At 42.4% G+C, this 11,494-nt stretch overlaps 1 protein-coding gene across 2 annotated transcripts in view; it reads right to left on the bottom strand.

Moving 5' to 3' along the window:
* Positions 1-5,634: 5,634 nt before the first annotated feature.
* CMTM7 (CKLF like MARVEL transmembrane domain containing 7) overlaps positions 5,635-11,494 on the bottom strand; it is a 35,266-nt gene continuing 29,406 nt past the window's right edge. Inside the window, exons 3-5 of one of the 2 annotated variants that reach the window (XM_024107474.3) lie at positions 9,696-9,794; positions 8,535-8,616; positions 5,635-8,207 (exon numbers count right to left, since the gene is read on the bottom strand). In XM_024107474.3, coding sequence (XP_023963242.2) covers positions 8,194-8,207; positions 8,535-8,616; positions 9,696-9,794 — 195 coding nt within the window. In that variant the 3' untranslated portion in view covers positions 5,635-8,193. The remainder of the gene's footprint in view (positions 8,208-8,534; positions 8,617-9,695; positions 9,795-11,494) is intronic. The other variant, XR_010598347.1, reaches the window with a different exon arrangement.

Raw genomic sequence — 11,494 nt, 5'->3', positions numbered from 1 at the left:
GGCAGTGCAGCTTGTTCATAAGTACAAAGTCCATATTACTGTTGACATAGTGAGACGCAGCAGGTCTTTGTCCCTGAGTAACTCCTGTACAGTCAGTGGAGTTATTCCAGTGTAACAAAGCAGAATATGCCTCTAATCTGTTGGCTCACTAGATAATATGCAGGTAGCACCTGTATGCTATGATTCATCCATCTGCAGTTAATTGCAGAGGTCATTTTCTTTAGGGTAGGAGGGAGAGCTTCCTCTTTAGAGCAAGGAGCACGACATGCCACCTACGTGCTCCTTTAGAGCAAGGAGCACGACATGCCACCTACGCGTTCATGCAATGCAGCCCATTCTTCCTCTCTAACACTGAAGAGTGGACACCAAGCAGATCAATCACATGGTTTTATTCCTAGTGAATTCAAAGGAGCAATTTCTCTTAATCTTTTAGACACATGGGAGACACAAATAGGTTTGTGTGTTAATCTGTCAACATTTCTCAGAATTATATTCAGGTTAGATGTGACCACCTGCTTCCTGGTAAGCTGCCAATGTACCCTCTGTTGTACAGGCTGGGCACAGCCATAAGGGTAAGCCCTAGGTTTCTTTGGACCCTATCTATATCCTTCTGTTTATGACGAGGTCCTTCCACCTCTGTGTAATCACAGCATATCCCACTTTTCACTATTCCTGTCTGTATGAGATCTTCCCTACTTCTGCAATTATGGTATGCTTACTTTCTCGCCCACCAGCTTGAGACTGTTAGTATGAGCCTGTCATGGCCACACACACACACACACACACACACACACGAGGTAAGTCAGGCCAGGAGATGAAGAGCAGCTCCTGGTGATGGTGGCTAGGAAATTCCCTGTCAGCTGAGGCCCACCGGTGTTGGAGTGAGATGAGACCAAAGATGAAGAAATGATGATGGTGACCAAGCTTGGGGGGTACGGAGTGTGTGTGACTGTGAAAGAGAAGTCGGTGGTTGGGTCATAGAGGCCTAAAGCCCTCAATATACTGTACCTATAAAATTACTTCTCCCCCTTTTGACTAAATCCATCTCTTGTAAAATCTATGGCTATTAATGTTTTGTCTTCCATTAATTTTCAAAAATGTGCTTTGGAAGACTCTTTACATGAGATTTCTGAAGGAGCCTGTGGGAATTAGGGGCACAAGTCCCACTGACTTTCAATAAGATTTGTACTCCTAAACTCTTCCTTCTTTATCTGCCTGTCCCCTGAGCAAGCCAGGCTTTCTCAGATCAGCTTATTCAGACTAGTCCCATGTATACTTTAATTCAGTCAATATACTACTAAGAATCTTCTTTCTTCCTCCTCAAAGGAGCTGGGCACTTGTGTGTGTGCTCCAAGCAACCAGAATAGCGTGGGCTCTCCCATTTCAAGAGGATGCTAGCTTTAGGCCTTTTTTGTAGTCTATGCAGCTGCCTCTATTTTGCTGGTAAAGATTGACAATTACCATTTGGTGTTGAGGAAGTGAGCTAGTTTTAAGTGCCCTATATTCTTCTTCTGTTGGCACAAAGGAGCCTTCTGCTTTCTGTGTGGTTACTCACCCTCCAAATGTTAGAGGCTGCATGTACGCTCTGTCATTCCCTCTGTGCTGTGAGCCCAGGCCACTGTTTTCATAGGTTACATTAATAAGCCAGCAGAGAAAGCTGCAGCAGAAAAGTTTGCCCACAAGAGGGCAAAAGAAATCCAGCAATGAGAATTGTTTGGTATTAACAACTTTCCAAGTCCTCCCCTGCCTCCTAGTTTTAGTTTAACCTCACAATCCTTCTCTTGGTGAGTGTTGCTAAATGAGCATACTTGATATTTCACTAGTGCGAACTGATTTCTAACTTGCACCTCATTTCTCAGTATGGCCTCTAGGCCTTTTGAAAACAAAAGGCTCAGATCAATGATTTTCCAGGGAGGGTTTTCAGACCTGGGGGTGGGGAAGCTTTTTAGTTTCTGCCAGGTGAAAAAAAATTTATTTATTTTTTTTTTAAATGGGATCAACTTGGGGATAGGACCTCCACTGTCTGTAACTATTACTGCATCTTCTGTGGTTTCATTCCCCACATTTCAGTAGAAACACAGAGGTTAGCAGAGTCACAATGCACCATCTGACTTTTGTTTTGGTACAGTGATGTAGCTTTAGCCCTCTTCACCTTGTGACTCAGAAAAATTGCCATGACCATACAGCAGCCCTAATCACAGGGACGATGAGGTCATATGAACTAGTAATTCATTGACTGTAGGAGGGAAACAGGACCTGTTCTGCAACAGAAAAGGCAGGCCTTTTTAATTTTTTTTTTTATTAAAATCAAAGTCCCAGTGTGCGGGCTGGAGGGAGGAGAGGAATTTCCTCTTTGGCAGGCAAGGCCTCGTGCTATAGCACTCCTTTAGCTTGCTTTCCATCCCCCTCCCAGCTAGACTAATGCCTAGTAAATAGCAAATCAGATCCAATTTGGTTGGGTATTTATTACCAGATGGGAAAGGGCATTACTCAGCAATGACTTCTGTGTTGTATCAAATATGTGTGCGTTCCTGCAGCTGGGGTATGCTTAATAACTGCCATCAAGCCCCTCTCGCAAACCTACCTTAAGTGGAGTACCTGGTTCATAATGTGTTCTGCAGATGGCTCAGCAGTATAGACAGCTGGGCCTGGCACTCAGGTTTCTCACCAAGTATTTAATAAATGACACATCAGCAGCCAGAATTTGTGGCCAGTTACTTCCCATTGCTTGTCTTTAGCATATATGCATGTACACTCATGCTTTCTTGGACTATTTATACAAGCACAGGCAGGACATGAAATTCACCACAGTGTGCAGTTCAGTCAGTACCCATTGTGCAGACAGGACACAGGTGTGCTTTACTCCAGTGTTTTCTAGCCCCATTCAGAATAGGGGGTTGGTTACTAAAAGACACCTGCCTCCTGTCTGCACTCCAGCCTCCATTGTTGCTTCCACCTGTGGTAGAACAAGAGTGGGAAAATGGCCCAAAATTCTCAATGTAGACACCTGCATGTTTGTTTCTGAGCTGCAGTTAAGCACCTGCTCTCTTATTTGCTTCAGGCTGGTAACTAAACCAATGATGTTGCACCAGTGTAACGAGCACCAGAGCTGTGTGTCTGCACTTCCCAGTCTGTTTGGCTGTAGGTATGCTTTGTGAGGTTGGAGGGCAGCAGAGTGAACACTTCCACTGGCTATCAGGCCCACAGTTCCTGAAGCAGTGGCTTATGGGAGATTTTAGCAAGCCTTTGGGGACCTCAAGGAAGTGTGGGAGCAGGGGTTTGACTTCCTGGGCAGCTTACCTGGGTTTCAGGTCATACCCTATACATGGAAGCCAGAAGCGTATTATATCCATTTTTATTTATAGTAATACAGCAGTAGGTAGAATTATATACACAGGCCAGAAGGCAATGAGTGATTGATACTCAGTTTGAGATAAGCCCCTCCACCATTATTCAGTAATGTTTATGAGTCAACAAAATGATGTTCCTAGCTTAATAGGGTTTGGACCTAACTGTAAAGCTCTCATGTCTGACAAACTACTGAACAGCAGGTATGAATGGAGTTCTTTGGCACCCCTATATCTTTAATTGCTACAACTTCAGCACTGTGTGCTTGTTTTGGAGCTGGAGAAGAAAGCCATGCATGAGTAGAGGACCGGAGCTGGTCTAAACTCACATTGGCATAGCTACATCTCAGCGTGAAAAATTCACATGCCTGAGAGCACATAGCTATGTCAGCCTAACCCCTCCTGTAGACCACACTAGGTGGATAGGAGAATTCCTCTGTCAACCTAGCTACCACCTGTTGGGGAGGTGGATTAACATGCGGTACTGCACTAAGTGCCTGCACTACAGGTGCACAGCTGCCAGGCTGTAGCATTTTAAGTGTAGACAGAGCCTTAGAATGTCTCTTGCTGGTAGCCAGAGCCTTTAGATAGGCATACACTATCCAGCTTCTGTTCCAGTATGCTGAGCTCTTCTGGATCATTGATGTACTGCTAACAGCAGCTGGTGATGGGTGCTCAAGGCTCAAATAGGCCCCCTCTCCATGAAAGGCCTACAGGCTTGTTAGCTTTAACGGTGCCAGGCTGTGAGACCCCAGTGAAGTGCTGTGTGTAAGGCAGATAAGCTGTACTAAACCCACAAAGGTAAAGAGGCAATCTGGTCCTTCAGTGGTTCAGCTGTTGCAGCCAAAGAAACAATTACTGACACAATAACAGTAGGAAATGTGAATCAGCCCCAGGCAAAGGTTTCATGCAAAGAAAAAAAAAAAAAGTGGGATGTAGTGCACATCCTAAAGAAGAGCACGTGTACAGGACAACCAGACCCTTTTTGAACTTCATTGCTGGGGTGAATGGCCCACTTGGTTCTTGTGCTTTGGGCAGCCAGCGCCTGACATTCCTCTTGGCTAACTCACAGGTCACTAATAAGGTTTTTATTACATTGTTCTATACAAAGGAATCCTTCACTGCTTTTCTTCTAGCACAGCTGTAATCCTGCAAGAGTTACACAACCCTGGCTCCTGCACTCCATGGCTCACCATTCAGCGTGAGGGTACTGGGAACTAACACAGGCTGTGAGGTGGGACTTACAGCAAAGTGCGCTGAAGGTGAGACCTCTACTTGATGAGAGTTCCTGATAGTTTAAGTGGAAATATAGCCCAGCACCCGGATATGCCTAAAAGGGACAACAGGAGACAGGCACCAAAAGTGTGTGCTAAGCTTTAACCAGAAGAACATCGACAGCAGTGTGTATAAGCCATGCAGATCGATTGTCACCTCAAACGGTGGTATATACATCTTAGAGCAGGATGGCCCTACTTTACGCAGCTGAGAGTTGCATTATCACCTTCACAGAGCATAAAGCCTGAAGCGCCTTAACTATAAATAGACCAGGCTGCAGCTTTCCTCCTGTATGGGCTATGGAGACTACAGGTCTGAGCATTAAATACTTCATCTTAAGCTACGTGATTCAGCTGCAAATTGATGCCACCTTCCTCAGGCTCAGGTTGCAATTCATAATATTTTCCTTTGGCTTTAGCAGAATGTATACTCAGAAGGAAAGAGGATGTGAAATATGAAAATAATAGACGAGAGGCTAAAAAGAAGCACTTCTCCAGCTCTATCTTGTTGCTCCTTCAGGTGTGCAACAACTTGATGACCGTTAATATTTGTTAGCATCTTCATTACCGTAGTTATGACAGGTGACAGTTAAAGGAGACCCCTCCTGTGCTCAAGTTGGAATTCTGTAGTGAGCAATGTGTTTCTGCACCCTGCTGAAAATCCTTCAGTCACAGTATCTGCATCAGCTACCATTGTTTGGTATCATCTCTGGAATTCTCCTAGCCTTCTTTGTCAGAGGCAGCATACCAACTACACTCGCATAGTGATTTGCTCTTAGAGGGTGCATGTTTGACACAGTAATCTGCTGCTCCTCCTCTCAGCCCTTTTTTGAAGCATGTTTCTCAACTGCTTTTACAGAACACATGCAACCGCTATTTGAAAGATGCGCAATGAAAAACTGAACAATTTTAAAGCAATTAAAGGAGAATTAAGCTGTCATAAACTGCATAGGCATCCTCTAACCACAAAGGCATATTCTCAAGCCATTATCTTCTACAAGACAAATGTATCATTCATTTTTAAACACTTGTATTCAATATTATATAGCAAATTCACAGCATTTTGTTCTGCATACAGATGCAAGCCAAAGGGGGAGTTTCCATTAGCTCTCCAGAAAACACATTTCAAGCCATCACAGAATATCCAGAAATGCTATGGCCTTTAGGGGGCATTGAACTCCTAGTTGGGGATTTTTTCAACCTAGTGGCAGGGGGAGGTGGCTGGAGGGGAGAGGGACACCAATGGCAATGCAGCACAGGGGTCAGAGACACGATTCCAGTATGGAAGAAAGCTGCCTAGGAAAGATGGATGGACTGAGAGCTGTGGGAACCAGCTTTGTTCTAAGAGATCTCAGCTTCTTGTTAGAATTCTCGGCTAATCGCTGCTTGTCTACAGGCTATTCTGCCTGGCTACTATAGTCAGTGAGGATGTGGAAGCTGCATACGTAGGACAGTGTGTAGTTGGCTTTGCTGTGTCAGAAGTCCATTTCCACGTGGCTGGGTGGGGGAGAGGGCCTGGGGAATGTCATAGTAACTGAGTGAGCATTCCCTTCACAGGAGGGGAAGAGAAGTAGTATATCACTACTATTACATACACCTCTACCACGATATAACGCGGTCCTTGGGAGCCAAAAAAAAATAATCTTACCACGTTATAGGTGAAACCCCGTTATATCGAACTTGCTTTGATCCGCCGGAGTGCACAGTCCCGCCTCCCCCCCCGGAGTGCTGCTTTACTGCATTATATCGGAATTCGTGTTATATCAGGGTAGAGGTCTACTCATCTTCTGGGCCTGGAAGAAATCTGTCCTTAAACCTCTAGGGCCCTAATCCAAATCATGATCAGTGACCAGCCACCGAAAGTAAAATTACTCAGGGGGGCTTAGTGAGTGAGTATGATCACACATAGCATCGGCCCTGGTGTTGGCATTTTCAGCAGAGCAGGCACAGAGAATGAACTCTTCTCAGACCTGCCCAGTCATGGCTGAGGTGTACTGGCAGGGCACAGCAAGGAAGCATGCACCCTTACTACCTGTGGGCTGTAGATAAATAGGGGACTATGTTTCCTGAGCGGCAGAACTATTCCTGAGCACTAAATTCACACAATTAAAAAAAGACATCCTATCTGCAGTGAACAGAACAAATACCAGACACAGCTGTAAGGCACAAAGGCAGGCCAGAGTGGGATGTTGTTAAAAATCTGTAACATTTAAGGCACATTTACCCCTGGCTGTTTCATGAGCCAGGTTTACACTGGAATAATTTTCTAATACAAATATCAAAATTAGGTCAGTCACAATTTCATTTACAAACTCAGGAAGAGGAGAGCTCTGCCACACTTTCCCTTTTCTTGAAAAGGGCTCTGGGAATTTCTGGCTCTGGGGAGATAGATTAGGAAAAGGGCAGGGCGGGGGAGCTCTGGATTTGCTCCTCTCCAGAACTGCAGAGGGGGACAGAAAAAGGTAAGTGCAGAATTAGGTTGCATTAACTGGCACCGTTTCCCTCTTCCTGCTCTGAAACCCCACTTTAGGAGGAATCCAGGAACAACCACACTAGACACAGTGTCCCTGAAAGAACAGCTTTAACAGAGCAGAGATAAGGGGCATCCATACAGATTGTAGGTTAAGTAGGAGGAGCCAGATGGTTCTACTCTAGGGGAAATGCACGCAGGCACTCACGCACACTCTCCCTCCCCCCCTTCTCCCTCCCACCGAGAGAATAATTTCTGGGAAACTCAGAGTTTCCCTCTCCATGGGTTATTTCTGTGGAAGGGAGAATGGAAATATGCAAATACATATATATGAGGAGGAAAGCAACAAACCTAGTGCACCACTAGGCATATGTTCTTCCATACCTATTGTACAGTACAGAGAAAAGAGTTTTCTGGGGGGTTATAAAAGACTATATATTAAAAAATGTAGGAACAGAATTAATTATTTTGGCATCTAGAAAACTCAGTTTACATTTGTGGTTAGAAGGGAGCATTCACAGTGAGTTGTCCAAGACATAGTTCCTGCAAAAGTATTTTCTGATGCTGGCCAAACAGATGTAAAAATATCAATGACAACGAAAGAGAAAGTAAAAGAGAACTTAAGGCAGGTTTCCCAGGCAAAGACTGGTGTGCAAGAGTTGGTTTGTTAAAGGAATTATCCTTGAAGATTAATTTGCAGAGGTGAATTTGCAGAATTTCCCTTCTGCAAATGCATGGAGGAAATCAGAATTAATCTTTCCATCTTTAAAATTATACAGATCCTAATTAAACAACTCTCCAAAGGAGGTTTGAATATTCTCATTGCATGTAACTGGGAGCCACAGACCAGCTCACGAGGCAGAAAGAGCACTTCTCTAAAGCTCAGAAAAAACAATTTCTCCATCAAACTGTTTTGACACCAACTTCTTTGGTTCCAACATTGGTTGTTTCTCTCCTTGCATAAGATGTTCAAGTAAATCTTCAAATCTACTGTATATAATCCAATAACACGAATGTCAACTCTCTCCTCATGGCACATGGTGGACCCTCTTCTTTGATATCCCTTTTAGAAAGGCACAGACATCTTGCAGTGGCCAAACAGTCATACAGCTGCATCTTTAAAAAGGAAGTCAGAGTCAGTTTGGTTTGCCACAGGCAAATTAATTTATTTGATTAAAAAACATGCAGGAAGCCACTATGAACTCTTTTTGGGGGTACGAGGAAATGGAGTATTCACTGATTATTACATGTAGATTATGTTGTTGTTATTGTTAGCTGTTAATAAGTTATTGTGTCAATTGACCCGCTAAAGTACTGTGTTGGCAATATATTGAGCTACATGATACAGAACATTAATAAATCCTTCCATACAAACTCTGCCATGGAAAATGTAAATATTCCATTTGTGAAGTATTCTGCCTACTATTAACATTTGATACTTACCCATTGACTGAGTAATACATGAGATCTTGTAGGATAACCATATGCTCAAAGCGCAAAGGAATGTAGCTAAGAAACCAAACGTCTGTTAAAAGAAACGGTATGTGTAAAAAGAAAGTGTCTTCAGTTATCAACACTGTAGAAAGTCCCACACATTCAAATTCCATAATCATTTATTCATTGATGGAGAAATTCCTTCCCCCCCCCCCGCCATGAAGCATATGAATCACTTAAGCCCACAAATTAGAGTTTACAAAGGCTTTAAATGTTACATAGATCTCATGCAGGATCTCTGTACACAGGTGAATTGCACCCTGTGCACCCAAAAAAGTGTGCTGAATGCTAATACCTCCCAAGTATTTAAAAACAGAAACAAACAACAATCTCACTTTTTTCTCCTTTGCTGCCTGTAGCTTGATGCATTTTTAAGATTTCTATAATGTATGTAAATGTAAATCATTTACTCAAGGGAAAGCTGAGTCAAAGAGATGAATTATACATTTAGGCCCAGAGCCTCAAAAATATTTAGGAACCTAAATACCTCTGAGGATCTGGGCCTTGGTGGAGTGAGTGTCACAATCTAAATCCCATTCCCATCAAAATTCAATTTCCCATATATAGGAGCCTCCCCAAATCAGTCCCTATGGAAGTTCATAACTGGGGAGGCAGAGGTGACTTCAGAGGTAGCTAGGGCCAATCCCATGGTGGGCTTTAGTTCTCATGACACAGACCTTGAACTGGACTCTGTTAAGTGGGGAGCAAATGCAATGAGCAGAGCATTGAGATGCTGTGCTCATGAAAAGTTTTGTTGCTAATTTGACAAACTGCTGTGTTTTGTAGTGAAGTAAAGTTACTTTATCCTTCACCAAAACTAATTGGTTCTTTGTGTTTTGCAGCACCTAGAGTCTTGTGTTTTACCTCTTTAACATGTCTCATCTCCCCCAATGTAGGGAACTGGAATCCCACAGTAATCAATTTTTGTGTGTGTGTGTAGTTATGGTATGTTAATTGAAACAAGCCAAAAGACAGTATACCCACCGAGACCAAACAAGATAGAATTGTAAAGAAAATAAAGCTTCAAGCAATTAATTCCTAATGCATAGTAAACAGAGTAACAAAAAGTGTCAGGACTAGTAAACACTGTGATCTAACAAACAGTCTTACCGCTCCAGCTACGAGTCCTGCTGAACTATAGCTTTTTGACGTTGCCACAATAGAGGCAATGAGAAGCAGGAGCGTACCAATTAAATAATGGAGAAATTCCTGAAAATACAAACATAGCACAGTTTAGAAGGGAAACTTATCAGAAAAGCATTTAAACAAACCAACAAGCAGGTAAACAAAAGGCAGGCTGGCTGTGGTGGCATGTTTCAGAGCAGCTCAGCAGGGGGGAAGGAAACAGAATTAGATTTCAGGATGTGGTTGGTCAGATGTGTAGGGGTAAACAGAAGAACATGCTTTGCCCCCCCCATGACCCCATAAGGTCTTTACCAGAGCTAAATTTTGCTTGATCTAGAGCAAACAAAACTGGACATAGGATAGGACCCACAAAACCAGACACCCACCTCCCAAACAAACAAGTTTCCACATATCTAATGTCAAGTTTCGAAAGAATCTCTCCAGCAGAGTGTACATTGTATGTGGCAGAAGAGCAGCTAAATGCTAGAGCTAGTTGAAACATTTTTATGACAGTCTTCCCCCATCCTCCTCCCCTCCCCCAACTCATTTTTATCAGAATTGAAGCATTTTGCAGGAAAGTTTCAAAGGCATTGTAGATGAGAAAAAGTTAAAACAAGTTGTTTCACCTTTCTCACTATGAATAATGTCAAAACATTTCATTTTGATAAGGTACAATGATTTGTTTTAACTCTACTAGTTCAATTAATTTCATGTGGGCTTTTATATTATATTAAAATATTAATTTTATTATAATATATACACAATATATTTTATCATATATACACATATGGTTTATATTATATTTTATCATTATCTAAACAATTAGATATTATCAAGACAAAATGTTGTGATAATTTTGAACCTATATTTATCAGATTTGGGGGGGGGGGGGGTCTGGAAATTTCAGCTTTTCATTCCAATTCAGAACAAAACCAACATTTAAAATATGTTAGAATTTCCCATAGGATGGAAATTCCAGTTTCTCTTTACACTTTTCTCAAGCCCTGAACATATGTGAAATCTCATTCACTTCACAAACGCAGAAAAACACTCCTCCCAACTCTGCTCTCTCGATCAGTACTGCAAACTGTCATGCTGCTATTTGTGCCTTTTCCTCCTCCTTCCATTCTACCTTAGCTTCTTTGAACTCTTGATCACTATTTATGAGTTCTGTGGAGCAGAACTGGATTCTTTCTGGAGATTGGAACATGTGCAACTGTATTTTGGAGGGAAATTCTTCTTGTTTAGGAGTCTCTCTCTTCCTGGCTGAAGGAACTAAATCATGTTCAGGGATACTGCAGCCAACAAAATCTAATATGCTTCCCCCAACACACAATTTTTTAAACAAAAGGCTAAGATATGAAAATTCATACAGTCTTTTAATCAAGTGATCTATATGCAATAGAACATATCTTGAGAGGACACTGGTTATAATGAGAGATAAGCCCAAGTGACAATATTTGGATCAGGATTTTAAGCACTTCCCACGTACGAAGGCTTTCAATCCAGGAGTTTGGTTTGGTTCATTATAAAAACCATGGGCCACTTGCAAGATTTGGATGTCGGTGTGGATTTTAAATCCCCATGAAGTTTGGGGGCTATACAGATCCAGAATTTAGGTTCAGGTCCTTCTGTAATCACAATACTGAGAGACAGAGAAATTAAACATGAACTTTGGCCTACACTTTCAAAATTCTCTAGTAACTTTTACCAGTCAGTTCTGGGTACTCAACTGGTGACTGACTCAGCTGGTTTTCAGAGAAGGGGTTCTCAGCACTTTCAAG

Source organism: Chrysemys picta, chromosome 2 (genome assembly GCF_011386835.1).
Source record: "Chrysemys picta bellii isolate R12L10 chromosome 2, ASM1138683v2, whole genome shotgun sequence".
NCBI classification, from domain to species: Eukaryota; Metazoa; Chordata; order Testudines; family Emydidae; genus Chrysemys; species Chrysemys picta.
This window is presented reverse-complemented; position numbering and strand designations above follow the sequence as displayed.